At 28.1% G+C, this 21306-nt stretch overlaps 4 protein-coding genes and 1 pseudogene across 4 annotated transcripts; 2 read left to right on the plus strand and 3 right to left on the minus strand.

Moving 5' to 3' along the window:
- Positions 1-550: 550 nt before the first annotated feature.
- On the minus strand, positions 551-2065 carry LOC113370881. Its single transcript, XM_026611559.1, has 4 exons — positions 1449-2065; positions 1216-1343; positions 992-1112; positions 551-810 (listed from the first exon to the last, which is right to left on the minus strand). Exons 1-4 carry the CDS (start codon positions 2056-2058, stop codon positions 551-553), a joined length of 1119 nt encoding a protein of 372 aa, XP_026467344.1. The 5' UTR covers positions 2059-2065.
- Positions 2066-4639: 2574 nt separating this feature from the next.
- On the plus strand, positions 4640-7060 carry LOC113370883. Its single transcript, XM_026611560.1, has 7 exons — positions 4640-4655; positions 4846-5002; positions 5075-5283; positions 6027-6090; positions 6335-6464; positions 6768-6953; positions 7046-7060. The coding sequence occupies exons 1-7, from the start codon at positions 4640-4642 to the stop codon at positions 7058-7060; spliced, it is 777 nt and encodes a 258-aa protein (XP_026467345.1).
- Positions 7061-8064: 1004 nt separating this feature from the next.
- Positions 8065-9037, plus strand: LOC113370884. Its single transcript, XM_026611561.1, has 3 exons — positions 8065-8175; positions 8514-8618; positions 8897-9037. The coding sequence occupies exons 1-3, from the start codon at positions 8065-8067 to the stop codon at positions 9035-9037; spliced, it is 357 nt and encodes a 118-aa protein (XP_026467346.1).
- Positions 9038-12235: 3198 nt separating this feature from the next.
- Positions 12236-13331, minus strand: LOC113370885 (putative lipoyltransferase 2, mitochondrial). The gene is made up of 4 exons (XM_026611562.1): positions 13049-13331; positions 12750-12905; positions 12464-12629; positions 12236-12346 (listed from the first exon to the last, which is right to left on the minus strand). The coding sequence occupies exons 1-4, from the start codon at positions 13321-13323 to the stop codon at positions 12236-12238; spliced, it is 708 nt and encodes a 235-aa protein (XP_026467347.1). The 5' UTR covers positions 13324-13331.
- A 2127-nt stretch (positions 13332-15458) lies between these two features.
- Positions 15459-16754, minus strand: LOC113370484 (annotated as a pseudogene).
- Positions 16755-21306: the final 4552 nt, after the last annotated feature.

The raw sequence follows: 21306 nt of genomic DNA on the forward strand, positions 1-21306 counted from the left end.
AGTAACGTAGATTATGGAAGTCTTGCATCATTTCTTGGCTCATTAAATTGATATATTTTGGCGCAAATTTATCATTTCTAATTTAGTGTTATTTGCAAAACTCTGGTGTACCAATATTAATATGATTTTTACTCAATCTAGTATTACCAGATTTGGTAATCCGGCAAATTGTGTCGTTATGTAAACACTTATAATATTACATCCAAATGAAGAATTTTTAATGATTGAGTTTATTCAAACCAACTAAATATTTGACATTTGATTTTCTGTAAAATAAAACTTCTACGTATCCTGTAATCCTGAAAATGCGTCGCAAAGCACAACCGATGATGTGGTCGGATTTCCAGAAAGATCCAGTACTCTTAGTGTTGTGTTATTGAACATATTTGAATTGATTAATGGTAAATCGGTATAGCAGAGTGATAGATGTTTAAGACTTTTCCCAATTTAGCAAAAGCTCTAGCACTGATCGGAGATATTTTAGTTTTTGAAAAATCTAAAGTTTCATGTTGATCAAACCAGAAAGGCATCATCGCTTATGACAATCCATCTACAAACCGTTCATATGGATCTTTTGATAATCCTGGAGATCCTTCGTAATAACATCATTGTAACTAATATCTAAATGCACTAAACTTGGTGTGTATTTAAATAAATCAGATGATATTTCGGAAAGACGATTGTGGGCAAGATATAATTTTTTTAATTTAGGCATATCTTCAAATAGGCCTTGGGCGATGTAATTTATTGCACAGTTTCGTAGATCAAGTTCTTCCAAATTACTCAATTCAGGGAAGCGGGCCCAGTCAACTGATAAAATTTAAGTAATATTTTATTATTTAGTTATATGTTAATTATATAAATATTTGATCAAATATAAACGTAAACTATACATTTCTGAGAAGAAATCAGACAATATATGAGTACTTACATTATGGATTTGAATGTGTACTATTATAGTTAATACATAATACTATTTTTTGATACTTACATTCTTGAAAGCTTCCATATAAAACTGGAGCAATAAAAAAATTATTGCCGTATAAAGATAAATAGTGAACACTTGTTCTAACTACGAGCAACGCTTCTAATGGAACCTTTTGCAAATTCATCTGAAAAGTTAATAATTATTATTTTAGTTTTATCATAATAAAAAGCACTTATTTGAAAAATAATACCTAGTTTCTAGTATATGATTCAATTATACAATAATACCTTAGCCATGCTAAGAAAGACAATATCATTCTGCGCTTTGTTCATCATTTCATTCATCATTATAACCTCTAGAGAACCATTGACTCGTGTTGATGACAAATCAATATGAAATCCATACGAAGAAATGCCTAATTTGAATGTGATTGATTAATTAACAATATTATATTTTTTTATTATAAAATATATTATTATTTAATACGATTTTTTTTAGGAAATATATATTTATACCACACCTTGATTCACGAGGGAACCATTTTTATGAAGCCACCACGACAAGTAATTATTTGCATCGCCTAGTACACAAGGCTCAATAATTTCTATTTCTTCGTGTTTTTTTATTGTAGGCTTTACAAAGTCAATCACACTTATAGTCGAACTTTGTTTTGATTCATGGATATTATTTGGAATATTTTTACCATACTTTTGCCAAGTTTTAATGTAAGTTTCTGTACTGTATCGATCTACTTCTAATTTCATCTCATCGTTTGCTATTTCGTCTATATTACTTTTGATTCCTTCAGTTTTGTAACTCATTTTTATCTTCTCTCCATTAGAAATCGGTTTTTCATCGGCTTTTTCCAAAGTTACTATGCTGACTGAACTCTGTATTATTTCGTTTGGATTTTCAAAAGCATTTTCCATTGATTTTTTTCCTACTTCTGTTGCATGGAGAAATTTGCCATTTGCTGAACAAATCAGCATAAACAACAGAATAGTTGCAAAAATCAAACATCTTGATAGTTTGATATAAAATACACTCAATATTAAATAATTGAGTGTCAGGTGAATACTTGAATTATTAATATATTTTTGCAGAATCAATTGGAATTGTTTTCGACACATATTTATCGGCAGTTGATGTGTATGCGCAGTCTGTAATAATAAATAAATAAATATATATATATATATATATATATATATATTTGGCATCAGAATTTTATAAATTAGAATATTATATCATTCTATGAGAATGTGAGCAGGTTTTTTGTGGTTGAGATTATTTTTATATCGTTTAAAAATGCTGATAAAAATTCAAATAAGTGCAACTAATTTGACAAGAAAGTGCATGTTTTTCCATATTATAAGATAACACTGATAAATAAAAATTTAAAGAGTAGATAAATAAAATTCAAAATTGTTACGTCGTTTTGAAATGCGTTGTAAGATTTGTATGATGAAAGTATTCTATATTTGACACAAAAATCAATTGCGATATCTAATTAGTACTTGAAACAGTTGCAGATTGTGCATTTCAAAATGTAATTAATCTTTTATAATCTCTTTATAACGATCATGATATCGAATTCAATATAAAGTTAATCGCAATATAATAAAAGTAATTTATATATTAAATGCGACCTATGATATTGAGAAATTAGAAAGGTAAATTGATAATTTTAGAAAATGAACAAATACATCTTGGTGATATTTATAATATAAATTATAAACTGATTCATTTTTGCAAGCTGTATCTTAAAATAATATCAAATCTATTCAAATACTGCAAATGAAGTCTATATATTATATATATTTATGAAATCTTGTGCAAAGAAAAAATTGTCCTTTCTCTTGAATCACCATTATTACAGGTTTATAGTAATATGATTTTTTAAACATTTTAAGAAACGGTTAAAATAATCAACAAAAACATTTTTCATAAATAGATACGGTCGCTTTCATAGGTACTAATAAATTGGTTAATAATTATTTATCCTTCGAAGAAAAATTTAATCAAATAGATACAAATTTCGAATTTTATATGGAATATTCTATGATAATTTTTTTACCTTGCAATGAATTCTTCATGAACGAAATGTGTATAAGAAAATGGTAGCTTTCGTCGTTTCATAAGATTTTAGATATCTAATTATTCAATTTATAAAATTTACTAGCCGATGGTGGTTTCTTCTCCTCTTATATTAATAAAACTATTAACCACCATATCACTTCACTATTAGAATTATAACAAAATTTATTGAACTGTTATCTGAAATAGTTGTCGTGATAATGTTATATTTTACAGAAGAAGTTAATTCAAAAATTTAGAATATTTATTTAGAAGTTTTCACTATTACTTGTTACTTATTGTTAGTGGATTTTTTTTATTTATTTTTATTATTGCAAATTTTAACAAACAATCTGACGCTCTTGGAATGGTTATATGATGACCACACGCGCAGCATATTTTCTATAAGTTGATTTATCATATCAACCTGTTATCAATCAATATGTCCAGATACCTTATCATTTTCTATTTTATTATCTTTTATTTTGATGAATGACTTATCTACTTTTATTAATATTGTGATCTTTGATAGCGCCATTCCATAGGGCTTAGATGAGAGATCGAATAACTTGCATTTGTTTGTAACTAATTTTTAGCAAACCAAGGCAAGGATACATTACTTCATGAGAAGGAGTACATAGATTTCATAGAAAATATCTCGAAAATCATCGTAATTTATTTCAGTCTTTATTGTAAATTTATAATAGATGAATGGAATACATAACAAAGTTATGCAAAGTTGCACTAAATAATTTTTAATACAAATAGTTTTGCAAAAAAAAAATTGAATTTTGTATTAATAAATAAAAGTATATTACTGTTTACTATTTCGAAAAATATCAAAGTATAACTTCATTAGATGTTAGTTAAATACATTATGCATTCCATTCCAAAATTAACCTATTTAAATTTTTTACACAATGCTAGGAAACAAGTTAAATGAATCATTTGATGAATAAGTCAATACTTTATTTTCAATGTTTCAAAGTGCAATTATATTGCTCACTCATATGCAAATTTTAAACTACGTGCTTTTCAAATAACGAATTGAAATAAAATTAAAAACACTAAATTTTAAGGGAGACTTGAGAGAACAGAAACGATTTATTAGTGGTTTGAATTTAGAAATTTTTACTTTTTGAAAATATAAACCCTGTGTAGTTGAAAATGAATCTGGTGCATGTCATAAATATTTTAGAGTTCAAATATCTTACCGTGACTTTGGAGTTGTATCATATGGTTAACGTAAGCATATATTTCTACTAATCCTCTGATAATATTTGATAAAATTACTGTGTTTTGTGCTTTTGACCAGATTAATATTGTTCAGTAGCGATTGTTTTTATTGCGTTTTTATCGTTATGTGTGCTGAAAAATATTGAGATTTTTATCTGATTTGTAAATGGATTTGAAATTAAACCCAAATAAATGAGTTTTAAAATATTTACAGATAAAATCTGCATTTTATTAGTACTGAATCCAATGATTAGTATTATTGCCTCTGCAAATTCAAAAACACTGAAAAATAAATATATAAATAAATAACATAATGCTAATAAAGAATGACATCAATAGATAACTTACATATATAATATATTACAAAAGATAACTTTCATATGTTACATATTACTTTATCATATGATATCAGAATTAGGTAAACCTAGTAGGTACGTCTGACGAAGTATGATCAAAAAATCGCTTGAAGATTTAATGTCTAGTTATAAAAAAATTAAAATCAGTGTAAACATTTGTATTTTAAAATCAGATATTACCTGCCATTCAAATTAATCTATACTACATATTACTATTTGATTTATGATTTGGCTATATTTTTTAAATTTTAGTGCCCTTGCCCAAGGAATTAATAGGAGTATACTTCAATGCTCCATACGAAGAACCACCACCTCCGCCTCCTGGAGAGGTGAGATCTCCAGAACAAATCGAATTAGCTATCAAAATAATGGAGAAAAAACTAGAAGCATTACCTCTTGTAACAATCACGTAAGATATTTTATAATAAATTAAAGAACTCTTTTTTTGATATTTCACTTTAATTTTAATTATTTATTATAGTCTTCCGCCTGGTGTATTGTGGTTTGAGCCGCCTTTGGCCTGTCTATGGGAAGACCCTATGAAGTATGCGACCAAAAGGGGAGCACGATTCGATGAGAAGCATAAAACTCGTAGAAGTAGTGTAATGCCTGCGGGTCGTCAGTCACTTTTAGCCGACTGGGTCCCATCAGATAGGGGTCAAAAAAGACGTCCCAGTACTGGAACGCCAGGTACATACTGGAAAATACATCAGAAAATTCACATTAGTAAAAATGATTTTGTATGTGATTATCACTACACTATTATAGTAGAATATAGTAAAGCAATCATTTGAAGAATGAAATATCATTTGAGGAATACCAGATTCAAAACTCGTAAAACTAAGGTGGCCATTGTTTAGGTCAAAACCGGGCTTCAATTTTTAATTATGCCCACCCGAGACCCAGGATATATAACATTTTCAGATATTTGATGGCTAGTTGTAATTTTATTATCAAGTAATGGCAAAGAATCAATTTACTCTTATACTTTTCGTAAACCCGGGCAATCCGGTCCAAATAATCTAAATCCGGGACTAATATAGTTTTTATAAAAACCCGGGACACAAGGTGGAAATCCCGGACTGTTCCGGGCAAACCGGGACGTATGGTCACCTTAGTAAAACCATAATATTATCTTCTTGTGATCAAATTCTGCTATTGAAAGATGAACGGGACTTGCTTCTTGATATTCTTTAAATAAATTATTATTACATTCATCATGGTTTCCATATTATTTCAATCACTTAATAATTACTCTATAGTTTTTTGTTCTTACTTGAAATTATAATTTAAGTACAAATATTTCTTTTTATTGATTATTATTAATTTTCAATTATTATTATTAACTTTTGAATAAAATCGAATATATTTGATGTAGCAACTATACCAACACCTCATTTTTTTTAAATACAAATTGAAATTTATTATTCTAGGTGATTTGGGCGACAGGGAAGCTCAAAGCAGTGCTGCAGCTAGAGCTTCAGTGTTACTTGCACAGTAAATACATATTTTTATGATTTTTTGTCTGTAATTATTTTTAGTATATACTCTAAATCCAGCAAAAAACATCTTAAATGTATGCTATATTTAACATATGTTTTTTTAATCCCATTATATTAGTGCATATTAAATACTGCTTGTTAAAATTGTCTTACCAATTTGTGTCATGTTTAATTCAGTGTTTTTTTAATTGTATTTTATTAGTGTCTATTAAGTTTTACTTATTATTTATTTCTATCAGAACTCCCACAAAAGCTCCACCTCGAATGAGTTTGCAACAACGTCTATCGATAGCAACTGGAGAAGCTCAAGCTCCTCAAGATCAGACTAGAAATCTATTGGAAGAGCTTCTGGAAGAGCCACAATCTGAGGTAATAATACTAGCCCAGGTCAATTTAATGTTTTATGAATTTATGCATATACTTGTTTTAACAAATATCTTCTAAACAAATTGGCATATGATATACAGAATACTTTGATTTTAATTGGAAGTTTTAATCAATTTTGCAGAGAGTTCAAACATCGGAGTATGCCTAAGTGTTCTTATAAAAAATCATACTAATTTTTATAAAAAATTACATGAATCTGAAAATTCAAATTTTGTTTTATTCTTATAACGGTGTACCCATGTTAAAAATATATTTTAAGAATGTGATTAATAATTTCATCCCCAGACTGAATCTGAGGAGTCAGTATTTGGAGACCTGATTCCTCGTGAGATAGTTGTCAATAGTGAGCCTCGAGAAAAATTTACAAGAACTGGATATTGGACCACCAAGTACATACACGATTCTAAGTTTAATGAAGAAAAACAAACCATAACATTTCGCACAAGTAAACTAGGTATTTTGAATTCAAATGTATATAAAAATATAAAAAAATTATATCAAAAATCGATGTGTTAAAATATTTTCTGTTGCTAAGGTATTAATCTTTTGTTGTGTTATTTTAGGTATTTTTGGCTTAGCGGCTTTGCGGTTTACAAATCTCCCTTATCAAAATTGGGAAATGAAGCCTGGAGCTGACGGGTATGTGATAAAATTTATATTTAGATTTATTTTTGCCTACATTGATTGTTATTGATTTATTAATCGGATTTGTAAAACTAGCACATAATTGGTAAATAGATTTATATTATAATTTTAATTAACTGTATTGTATTAGTTGTTGAATTTTATATATCAATCTATGTCGATATAGATATGTGATCGTTTTCATAATTCGGATCTAAGATGTTTATTTTAATTGGACAATGTTAATACTTAAGTAGACATTTTAATAGGCTTTTAATATTTAATTATAATAGATTTAATTTAATTGTCTTCTTTGGGAGAACTTTTGTAATAATATTTGTTTAATATTAATCCTCAACTATTATATATAATTTTAATTCTATAATGTTTGTTATAATATTTAATTATTTTACTTTCTAGAAATGGTATATTTTTTTCACTAAACGCTTCAATTGTTAGTATTGATTTCTCTATAAAATCAGAAGGTGTGGCTTTATTAGAAGTTCGGGTGAGTATTATAAAATATTTTATAATTATTATAAAGTATTTTATAATAAATATACTAATATATATATATATATATATATATTTAATTATCATTTTAGAATGCTCCTAGTGATTATCTTAATCAACATTACGGACAAGTATATTCATTGCAGAAATTAAAAAAGGCAAGTTAAAAATATATGATTAATATAATTTTATAAGTATATTTGTTTTTATAATTATTTTTTTTTTATTTTTCTTTTATTTCTACAGATTATGAGAGATGCTTGTGTTGACGTTTTTCCTGAACATGATTCGTATGCCTATGTAGAAGGTATGGTATTGTATCAACTGTGACTGTTTACTTATATTGAAATGTTATTGAAATCTAAAGGATTTTTTTTCTACTTTTTTAACAACATTAGATAACTGTTGTAAGCATCGTCCAATGGAACGTCATCTCTATCATAATATGGCTTCACTTGGATTGTCCCACAATTTTAAATGGAGCAGGTGGAACCAGGGTGCTGGAAGGCGTCGTGCCGTTCTTTTAGTTAGGGAAGTTCTAGGAAAAAAGCATCTGGTAAAGTTTTTAATGAACCTATGTTGTATTTTAAATACTTATGCAAAATTAGAAAAATTCTCTTACATTTCACTTCGAGCAATATTTCTCATTTTTAAATAACTGCATATAACAATTTTATGTCTAGCGTAGCAAGAAGTCAAGCATGTTATTATAAATTCATGTGCTAGTTTCAAATAAATGATCATCAGTAAAAACAATTTGAAATTTGAAATACAAGATGGTTTCAATATTATCAAAAGTTCCAGAATTTACATTAGACCAAACATGTCTGATCTGGACATTAAGATTTTTTTTGCCATTTATTTCAAACAAATCAATAGAATTTTTTCTTTTAGCCTGGATTTAGTACCCTGCTGATAACCCCCTTGAACGCTACTGTGGTAGATTGTGATGAAGGTTCACAAGAATTTATTGCCACACCACATTCTAAATCAGAAGGGGTAAGTTAATTGAAAGAAATTTTCCTTAACAATTAATTTAGTAAAACAAATGTACTGAGTTGTATTAAAATTTAAGGACAGTTTAGAGAAAGCAAACAAATTCGTAGACAAGTCCAGTACAATTAAGATTCATGCTATATGCTTGAATGAATTCAATTATCTATAATTGAACAATGTTTTCAAAGTTTAGTCTTTTGAGAAAATTAATTTCATAGCGCCTAGACAAACGTTTTTTGCTATTATTTTGCATTAATACAGAATAATATAAATGATTATAGTTTTATCCGGACTTACACCAACTTGCAATTGGAGTGATCGCCTCTCCTTCGTCGAGGAAAAAAAGTCAAGAAACGCCACCTCAACTTATACATCATTTGGCAGAATTTCTTAAAGACGTCAGCGTTATGAGTTACTGTTAAGAGCAGTATTTATAAATTTAATTTTGTAATTATTTATTAGATCGATATGTTGCAGTAATTTCTAAATAAAGTTTTATCTTTTTACAAATTTAATTATATAATAAATTAGAGTCTAAGGTCTAGGCCACCAATCATTTGCTTTAATTAAATAAATTGACTAACAATAAGAGAACTAATACTAATCTAAATTATAACATTAAAATTAAAATTTCATAAGAATGACTAGAAAAAAATATTGTGCGTTTTTAAGTGTCGCATTACATTCTCATAGATAAAACAAATAACTATACTAAGGCTACATCAGACTTTATGAAATTAGACATAAATTGAGTTGAAATAGGTAATTCAAATTAGCATTAGACTCATTTGTGACAATATTCGACTGCATTTTTTTGTTTATGGTAAACGCCAAAAACAAAACAAAATAGAATCACATATGTAACATCTTAAAAATGGCATATAACTTAAATTCAAAATTTTAGTATGCCTTAAAAATATATTGTGTATTAGTTCTTGTTACGACAAAAAGCATAAGTAAGTTTTTCAAATTTTTGAACATCCTCGCAGATCTTCTGTTAAATTACTTTTCTTAGGCAAAATGGTGGCGAAAGTAGGGCAAAATTGGTTGCCTGTTGGCACGTGTACTCATGATGTTATAGACGTTATATTAGCTCGAGAAATTCCAAGTGTATATACGTTGCTTCCATGTCTCGTATTTGCAGTAACCAACGCTATTTTATTAAGGTGAGATAAAATTATTTTGTACTGAATTCATTATGCTTAGAATTTACAAGAGTCAGTAATGAGAGTTTACTAGATAAGTTTGTAGACTGCAAAATAATTTGACATTATAAATGTTACCGATAATCCAAATGACTTAATATAGTTATATTTAGTCTAACTATTTATATATTATAATTACTTATATAATTTCATGAATCCCAGGTTATTAACATACCATGTGTTCAACATATCACCACTACGACGGATGTCCTGGTCCAAGATAGCTCAGCAGGTTTGTCTTAAAACTCGACTTATTTTTACTTTACAATGTTCCTGTTGAAGATTCATCTCATAACTATTTTATAAATAATGTTTTATTTTTCAGCAGTTCATATACACAGTATGCCTTTTCTCAGCAACAATTCTATATGATAATGTTTTGCATGGTTTGGACTATGCGATTGAATTATATTATACGAAGGTAAGCTTTAATTAAATTATCAAAATAACTAAAAATAATTTTTATGATAAGTTGCAAATAATTGTAAGAAAAAAACTGCAAAAAATTTCCAATTTGTGTAATTTATCGACTTTAAGAATTGAGATTTGAAAACTCCCAAAATTTAAAAGTTTCAAATTTTTTTTAACATGATACTATATATTAAAGGAGATATAATATACAAACTGTTTGGGAATAATTGTTATTAAAAAAAATAATTGCAAGGGATATATTAAATAATATTGTTAGTGAATATATTATTGTTAATATTTAATATTTTTTGTAATTATGTACTAACCTATAAAATTTCAAGGTGTACGTTAAAACCATGAACTATTTTATCACATAAAGTTCTTTGAAAATTTTAAGCCAGTTCAGCTATTTTAGAGAAAACTTATAAAAAGTCGAATTTTGACCCACATACAAACACATACATACTTTATCCAAACGTGGTCTCAAATTTAAGGTCTTAGAAGAAAACATAAAATTAGCAAGTCGGATTTTCTTAAATCTTTTGACCCTAACGCGGTTAGTTTGCGAAGTCCTTATTTCTGAAAATTGACCATTCACATATTTCAATTTTTTTCAGTTATGTGCATATTATCCAGCGCCCTGGTACTATTACATCTTGTTCCCGGCCTGTGCTGATCTATCCCATTTACCAAATATTTTGAGATTTTTTTTGAAGCCCTTTACGGTCTACATAGCTATTCAATGGCTCGTAGCCCTCATTCCGTCTATGATTTTGTACCGTTTTTTGACTACGACAGCCTTAGCAGCCGATAATGGACCAGGAGAGTTTATGATATGGTAAATAATATGATGAATCACTTATAAACAATGTTTTTATACAGTAGTTCATTACATATACATTACATATACATTATTCTTTCAAGATAAAGATAATAATTTTTAGTTGTTGTAGCTTGTAGTTTATTTAATTATTTATTGATTAGGGATCGCGCCCATCTTTGGGGTCGATCGGAATTAGGCAGAGCAGGCGCCTATTTTTTGGGAAGACCTGTGCCACATCATCCCTTGTTGCGCGATAGTACAAATAACCGAAGCAGGTGAGCATAGATTTTATTGTCTATTAAAAAAAATTATCTCTATTTTTTAATTTATTAAAAAATATGTTCATGCGTATTGAATGTATCAGCAGAGATGTAGAAGATCTGTAGTAGTTTAGTGCAAGAGATCATCACTCAGCCTGGTGTAAGAGACCACAGCCATTATTTTTACAAATTGTTCTTAATAGTTAAGACTCTAATTTATTTAATAATTGACATTTTAATAAGTGCACATAAACAGGAATATGAAAATAAACAGATAAAAAAATATTTTTTCCTACATTAAATAAAATTAATTTACATCGTCTTCAATATGTACGTCTAATACTTAGTTCTTCTGTTATATTCATGATCATATAAAATAAAATGCACGAATAGTTTAGACAAATAAATATCACGCATTTTGTAATATTAAATAATAATAGTATTATTTTAAATTTATAATTATAAATAAAATAAAATACTAATAAATAAAGTAAAACACTAATAAATATAATAATAAAATTAATATACTAATTTCTCATTTTTATAGTGAAAGAAAAATTTTGAAAACTAAATCATTGGCGCAGACGTCTGATGCTGATCGGACATTCGTACGATCAAAGTCCTTATGAATTCCTTAATATGGCGTACCAGTAATTTAAAAAAACAACTGTGCATTATAAAACATCTTCCAAATGATAACAAGATTTTCAGATCAACAATCAAATATATTTTAAATCATTCTTATTAAATCACTGAGACATTTCACATACATGTAAAAAATGAGTAATATGAATACTATCAAAATATTTTTTCATTTTCACACTTGACAATCTGCATTCAAAATGTCAGTAAGTAACTATATTACAAATAAATGCATTTTAATATGTAAAGAGTATCCATCTCAAATGAAAATATAAATAATCAAGGTTCTACATTTCTTATTTTTTCATTACTTATTATATCCTCGTCAGAAGCTCTCAATAAGCTATGCACTTCTTCTGGATCCATCTCTTTTAATTCGCATACAAACACCTAATAAATAATAAATAAGAGTATAATATTACACTAGATAGATAGATATCAATTATTTATTTAAAGTAGAGCATTAAATTTTATAATTTAAAAGAATATATTTATTATTACCTGAGCAAAACATTTTAAAAATGTTGGTGTCACCTCATCAACGGTGATTGGATGATCCAGTTGCCTAGTTAGGGATGTAACGCCCTTTCCAGGCAAACCGCAAGGAACTATGTGTGAAAACCAACTTAAATCAGAATCACAATTAAGGGCCAATCCATGAGATGTTTTGTAACTGAAAGCATACATTCATAAACAAAAATAATAATAGATATTGGTTGCTCCAAATATAACATAATAAAATAAATTCGAAATAACTTTTTGAGCATATTTGATAAATTTAATTATAACTTACCGACTAGCATGTACGCCAATTGCACAAATTTTATCATTTCCACACCAGACTCCTGTATCTTTGCATCGTTCGGCTTTGACTCCATATATCAAACACATTTTGATTACTACTTCCTCCAAACTTTGAACATACCATCGCACACTTGGGACAAAATTTCTAAAATAGATATATACATTAATAATAGAACATTCTATTTGTTAATTCTTTAAAGCTTATGTATATCAATACTAATAGAGTTGGAGTTCAACTCACGGAGCTGCCCTAGGGCAATATTACCCATTATTTATTTATTTACTAACTTCAGATCTATGATTGGATATGCTATCAATTGACCAGGGCCGTGAAATGTGACTAGTCCGCCTCTGTTCGTCCTGTGATAATCCGCGCCTAGTGCCTTTAATCTTCTTTCTTCATATTCTGGATAAGCATTTGTTCTTATGCCAATGGTATAAACTGGAGGATGCTCTGTTAAGATCAAAGTTCCAACGTGGGAAGCAGCTACAAGACGTTGAAGACGTAAAGATTTGGCATAGCTCATACGACCAGCTCTCAAAACTCGTACCACTCGAGACATTTTTCATTCATTATATCTAAAATCAAATTTAAACAAAAACATTTTATTGCTTTTTTATTGTATCAAAACTGAACTTGAGATCTAATTGAGGAATAGTAGAACTGGAATAAGGAGAGTGACTGTAACTAACTGTTTAAATTTATTTAAGTAGAGGATGATGTACACGTGCTGAAAAAGATAACCGAAAGTGCTGAAGATTTCTCAATTGGAAGAAGTATATAGTCACCATGATTTCATTTCAAATATAAAATATGTATTATAAACTGGAATCGTCAAAGTGGAAAGACTATATAGAATGAAGATCAATATGGACAAGTCTTAACAAGCAAGAGAAACTGTTAACATTTTTCTTATGGGACATGGTGCTCATGGATTTTCATAAAAGCTAGCAAAAAACACCAGAAAAATTTCGAGATGCAGTCCTGGATGTGAATAGAAAAATACGTAAGAAAAAAATTTAAACCAGGAATGGCCTATTTTGGGGCAGTAACTTTATACATTGCATCTATGAAGTTAATTTTTTTTACAATATATACACATGCACATATATTTAGATATGTATATATATATATATATATATATATATATTAGGGTCGTCCTTAATATAATAATAATATAAAAACTATGGTTGGAGTGCGGACTATCCTAAAGTTAATTTTTTATCAATTTGGAGCATTGAGTCCCCGGGAGCAAAGAAGTTCAAAAACATCCATATTAAGGACCACCCTTATATATATATATATATATATATATAATATATATATATGTGTGTGTGTGTGTGTGTATTTAAACATATATTTTAATAGCGATTTTAATTTTAATTCCCGTTCATATTTAAACATATTTTTTTCATTCACTTCAGTAAATATTTTTCAAATTCTATTCATAAACCAGAACTGAAAATTAATTTATCTATAGGATACTACTCTGATTTGTTTAAAGTATTATTCATTGAAATACATAATAATATTTTTCATGGTTTATAAAATGCCAGTTAAACTTATATTTTATATGATATTTGGATCAGAACCGTGCGGATAAAAAACGATTACTTAAAATACTATTATTTCATATTTATTTAAGTTTTATATAACAGCTTTTTGAGGTCTCAATAAATATTTGTTTAAATACGTTTCAATGTGTTCATCGTGTCAATGAAAATAATGAAATCTATCTCCAAATCAACCATGAACAAGATTTATCATTTTCTGATCTAAATAAATAAATTAGTTTGCTTTATTCAGTATTTAAGCGTGAAGCGTTTTGTACCGTTTAATATTATGCTCTTCTTTAAAAAGCGATTGAGAAACTCTGGTTGCAAACTCGTGGCACTGAAAAGATTGAGATATACTCATTTAATTTTAACTAGCCTATGGCTATTTAATTCTATTCCTATGTGACTTTTGACATTTAGGGACGTAACATTTAAAATAAAATTTGAAGCCGACATTAATATTATTTCACTTTTTAATTAAATCACAGACAAAGCTTGTATCACTATTACTGAACCTCAATATCCCTTTTTATTTGACAGAAACATAGGTATTAGCATAAAAAGTGTGGTTATGGTGATCGACATTATTTTAAATAAATTAAAATTAATTTATGATGGTATAATTTATTAATATATACTTACGTAAAAACATCACTAACCTAATTTTATTTTTAAATGATACCACTAAGATAAATAAATTACGCAACAAAAGTTTACAGCTCTGTCACAGAATACATGAAGACATTTGCTTATCAACCATTCATTCAGTCAATACATACAAGAACAAAATACATGCAATAGTTCATTTCATGTTTGATTTAATATAACTTTATTATCAAAATATACCATTTATAAAAATATATATAAATAATTTAATATAAAATAATTTTCTAATAAATATGTACATTAAATACATTATCTAATTGTAAATCAAGCTATTATCAATAGCCAGGCATATGATTATGATCATGATTTATAGTAGAATACCTACTTAATAATTTGTATAAAATATATTATATAAAATCTGCATAAGTTTTCTCACAATTATGTGTCAATTTTTCAATTATTTAATGTTATAAATACTATAGTGGATTAATAGGTATATATAATATTTATACAATATTATTTATTATTAGTTTTCTTATCAAGCTACCACTACCATTTAGTTCATTGGTTCATCTTGCTTATTTCATTATATGTACAAGTAAAGTAATAGCAATGAACTCTTCGTGCCGAAGACAAACACTAGCGAATAACATGTAATAACACTGATGCGTTTTTAGATGATACTCGTTTTAATAATTTATCTCCAAGTTCTTTTGATACTTCATGCCATATACATTTTCCTATTATTGGAACTTCTTCCAAAGGAGATCTGAATGTCACCAAAAGTGTCATACAAAAGCCATCATTTTTTGAATCAAATGGATTGTGCTCCACAGATATTAATCCATGAGGTCTGTGTTGCGGTAATTCAGCACCAAAATTTCAACCATGAAGCGTCTCAGTGTTGAATGGACATTTCTTGCTGGATGTATTTCTGTTGTTGGAAAATGCAACATTGTTTTCTCACTTAATAAAACATTTACGCGATTTGTAGCTCGTTTTTTAATTATAATCACTAATCTCAATAGATTTTTATTATGTTCCAGTTTGCTTGGCAATGTATCTGTGTGCCAAAACACATTTTTCAATAACTTGGCTTCATGATAGGCACGACCCCTATCTATTAGATGCATAATATCTTTACTTCGTAATGATAGTTCGTCAATATTTAAAATCCATTTTGCTTGCAATGACTCTTGATCTGCTTTTGCGGGAACCTTTAGTTCCCCACCTGTTACTTTGCCTGTGAAAGCAAATCGAAACCAAGAACCTCCGGCACACTCAATTGTTATAAGTGTTTTAACATCACAATGCATTCCTGTTTCTTCTAAAGTTTCCCTGACTGCTGCTTCGATAATCAGTTCACCCTTTTCCATTCTGCCTGCTGGCAGATACCATTTACCAGCACATGATTGCTTTGCCTCCTGCATCATTAGGACTTCATTTTTATCATTCACTAAAACACATGCCACAATGTATGTGACAGTGTCACCTAACTTTGGTACGTAGTCCGAGGGCGCACTAGGAGCCACTCCTTGAGCCTCAGCAGCTGCGTTTTGCTCCGCTAAAGTAAAGTCGCAACACTTAGCAATTTCTGGATCAATTGCTTGACCATCTAACATGTGATTTAAAGAATTTTCCATTTTGTCAGTCACAATAAACTAAAAACTTAATTAAGAATGAAACACAATAACCTACGGTGTGGTAACACTTGTTTAATAATGTGAAACGATAATGTCATATGCCATAATAACGGTGACTACATTCTTGAAATACCGCATTCCTATGTAATTTTTTCTGTTGCTTTCTATGAGTGTACTATCAATGGTATGTATCGTGGATCAAGCATAATTTTGCGATATTATTTGATTCATATTGATATTAATTTCGTACATCAGTATGAATTTGACAGACAATTTTGACAGTTAGCTTCCATTTCCATAACAAAACATTTATTAGGTATTTATACCATAGCCAAGAAATCCTTTCTTATTTCTTATAACGCAGAACGCAGTTCGAATTTCATAGAAAAGTGAATGTTTATTGTAAGATATATGAATTGATAGAAGGAGATAAAGAAAATAACATTGTTCCTATAACATTAAATCTTTTACATAAATAATACATAAGTTCTTTCACAATTTCAACTAGAAAATGTTAGAGCTTTACAGTACTCATCAATATACTAAATTATATATATTACTGGATTTGTTTATATATATTAATGGATTTGGATTCACGGTTTTAACTTGATATCAGTCCATGGTTTTAATTTGATATTTTCTAATTAAGTAAAATTCAATAAATTAAAGTTTAAATATATAGAAAATTAATTCAGTTAAATTTTATTCAATTCTCTCTTACTGTTACAACATAGATGTATTTAGGTGTATTTTAAATTCTATCAGTATTTTAATATTAAATTGATAAAATGTTTTTGCATCTTTTTATTTAATAATAATTAATATACTACTGCAATCAAAATTTAAAAGCAAATTAAGCAATATTTTGATAATATCTCTCCAATTTTTGCTATTGGTCATGATAAAAACATAATTATTGATCATGGTCATCTTTAAAAACAAAGAATATTAAGCGAATTTAGTAATTTTTAGTTTTGAAATTTGAATTTCGCGCTTTCCACATTGTCACTTTGATTCGTTCAGTTCTTCATGGCGGATCCTCTTTGATGGCGGCCATTTTTATAGTGAATTTGACCAAATTTGACAGACGCGTGCAAATTAATTAATTTTTGTTTTTAATTATTTTCCTCATTAGTTATCATTAATTGATGCATTATATTGTTCTACTAATTATGCATATCAATTTGAGATAAAACTCGTTTGTGATGATATGTTTTTAGAGCAGATATGTGACGATGTTCTTCAGCCTTAACTTATCTCTTTCAACATTTTTAATACTTATTATTTTTATAATCAAATACTTTATTTACAGCTTCCGATGTATCCTTTATATTATTATCATTTATATTATATGCATATCAATTTGAGATAAAACTCGTTTGTGATGATATGTTTTTAGTGCAGATATGTGACGATGTTCTTCGGCCTTAAATTATCTCTTTCAACATTTTTAATACTTATTATTTTTATAATCAAATACTTTATTTACAGCTTCCGATGTATCCTTTATATTTATATTGCAATTGTCAAATATGTATAGATGTGTGTATGTGAGATTCGGAAGGCTGCAAGTACTTCTGTAATGTATCTGTCAAATTTTAGGTCGCCAATTCATTCACAAAATTCTCTAATATGTTCGTTTCTTCTCGTCGTGTCGTGTGTTGAGTCACGAAGACTCCACTTGGACATTTGCAAATTATAAATTAAGTGTATAAAGACTGTGATCAAAGTAGTGTGGTATAGTGGTTCACAAATATTCAGCTTTGGGGCTTCCAGCAGATGCTTCAGAGGATTTATTTTGAGGAGGAGATTTGGAATTAATTCTCGTCAATGTGAGTCCAAGCAAACTTTATACACAACATGTCAATGAATACTTTTCTGAAATCATAAACAGGAATTCGTTGTACAACAAATAATGCACTGATAATGTTCTAAAACATATAACAAATAATTTCTTGTATTTGTAATTAAAACAGCCTGTATGTATTTCAGTGAATATTTGTTGATATGTGCATCATTAATACTTTTTGCATATGTATCTGCTAAATGTTTATTTATTTATTTAAAACAATTGTATAGATATCTTATTGATACCGACGCTCATGTCTAAAGCTTAAATTTATTTCTCATTTCTATTTATATTACAGTTTATATATTAGTAAATTTATTTAATAAAGGTTTATATTTGGCATGAATTATGCTTAACTATATTTTATCATTTTATTTGCAATTCTAAAAACGAATAAAATACAATTTACTCTTTATTTATCTCAATTCCTACTTTAGCAGACATATGTGCAAAAATGTTGAATATCACTTGCAGGTTTGTGATACCTATCTGATATTAGACGCACTTTGTTAACTTCCTGTAGGGTAAGTTATTGTAATGGGCCAAAAATCGAAATTGAAAATTTTTACATTTCTCGACGTTTTGAAGGTTTTTGAACATTTTGGCATACCTCAGTAAAAATGGATGTGTGTGTGTGTGTGTGAGGGCGCACAGATCAACCGATTTGAATGATCCTAAAAACATTCAATTCGTAATTTCGGGGAGAAGGGGTGATTAGTTTTTGGCAAAGGCAGGTCCAGCGGTTTCGGAGATACAGTGTTAAATGTGCAAAAAATGGCAGTTTTTGAGAGAACTAAGCGTCCGATTTGAATAATTCCAAAAACTTTCTGCTTGTTTTAACAAAATAATTGACTTTGAAAAAAAAAAAAATTTCCAAAAAATTTTTTTTTGTATATCAAAAATAATTCAGATTTTTATTTTAATTCTGTTCTAATATACTTTAAACAAATAATTTCAACTTTCCAATTTAGTTTATATAATTCTTATAAATATTCGACAATGTTACAATATTTATCATAATCTATTTTAAAACATTTAATATTTCTCGATCGTTTCGTTACGGTACGGAAAGTTCTAGCAATTTGCCTTAAGGCACGATGCCATACACCTGACTAGTTTAATTGTTAAATTTGCAAGTGATATTCTATATGCATAAAAATGATTTTATACAATTCACTATGGAGAAAACATATCGATTCATTTTTGCTTTTATTCTAGCAAGTGGTATTTATACATTTTTTAAATTAATATAATACAATAGTTTTTACTTCTCATATACATTGATTGACATTAATTTATCTTCATTATACTTGCATAAATAATAAATTGAAAGGAAATGTTTCTTCGAGTTTTTCTTGTAAAAGTAACGTGACTTGATTTCGTATCATTTATTTGTTGAGCCACTTTTCGAGTGCTGAGATATATTGTTGTTAATTTGCTACTCTAATGACAACTCTATCTTCAACGAATGTTTTGTCTGAATATCATTCGTGTATGGGATATACAGAAGGGGCCCTGGCATCCCTCCTTGTACAATTCCTAAATTAATGGTATTTCAGGTAGAACTCTAGTTCTGAAGAATCTGTCTATCAGATAACATTTCAACAACAAATATATTTCACATGGCAAAGATTTTTAGTACCAAGAATCATGCGTTTTCTCTGTAGTGATATTGACTGCATGTTCATTCTTATTAATGACAACACGATTGATGGCTTTGATCAAAATATTTAAGACTCAATTATGACTATCCTAATAGTTATTGATTAAATGCAACTTTTAAAGACTTTCATTGTAATTTTGTTTCAAATTTATTTAATTATATTGCTACTTTGCTAAATATAGATTTTTATTCTTTTATTTCTAAAGTCAATTTTGATCAAGACATGCAATCGATGATGGTTCGATTAATTCATATGTTGAGAATTGAATTAAGAATTGCTCAACATGTTGATTATTTGTCTCGCCATATATAATTAGACTTTACTCAATACTGCATTAACTCAATAGATTTTTATATAAGTACAATTTATTCTATAATTGCTTTGGCTACTTCTTTAAAATATATTTTTTTGATATTTATAATTTTGTTCTGTCAAAGAGATTTTATTATTTGAGTTGATGTGGCTTGATTAAAGTTTTAAAGAGTTGATTTGAATAAAACAAAATTTAATTTTAATCACAAGTACATTATTTCATTCATTATTTAGTCTTTGAATTCTAAAAAAAATTAAAATAAATAAATATATAAATAATTTTTAAAGTTTTCAGTTTATAATTTTTTAGCTTTTATTTTTAAAGTTTTGTTGAATTCAAATCAACTAAAATTGTTTTTGTCTTGAATGATTGTAAAGGTTTCACATGTTCAACAATTTTGATTCGATTAAGATAATTTCTTGGATTTGATTAACATCATATGATCTGTTAATTAAATAATTCTTTCTAATAATTATTTTAAAGTCAAAACTTTTCTGAAACTTCTTCGATTTTATTAACATCAATCCAACTTTTAATTAAATAATCCTTTCGATTAATTTTATCAACGCAATATTTACTGAAACCTTTTCGATTATGAAAGACGAGTTATGTATGCATGCTATATCATCCCGAAGCCAACATTTGAATGAATGAGACCCACATTGAAAATTTCATGACGAGAAAATTTTATTGGGGCAAAGTTAAAAATTTTAACTAAGTCCCAGTAATTTTTTCTCGTTGTGAAAATTTCAAAGTGGACTTCATTTCATTCGAGTGTTGGCTTTGGGAATTGGTGAGAGGGAACACTAAAAAACATAAAAAAGTTTCAACGCTGAACAGAAAAGAGAAAAATTCATCTGGGACTTAGGGGGGTTTTTTTTAGGTCCTCCACCTCCCCTTCTCCCTCCTCCTCC

The sequence above is a fragment of the Ctenocephalides felis genome, unplaced genomic scaffold, assembly GCF_003426905.1.
Source record: "Ctenocephalides felis isolate EL2017-DRISC unplaced genomic scaffold, ASM342690v1 CF-g0.4_SCAFFOLD_01492, whole genome shotgun sequence".
Taxonomy (NCBI): domain Eukaryota; kingdom Metazoa; phylum Arthropoda; class Insecta; order Siphonaptera; family Pulicidae; genus Ctenocephalides; species Ctenocephalides felis.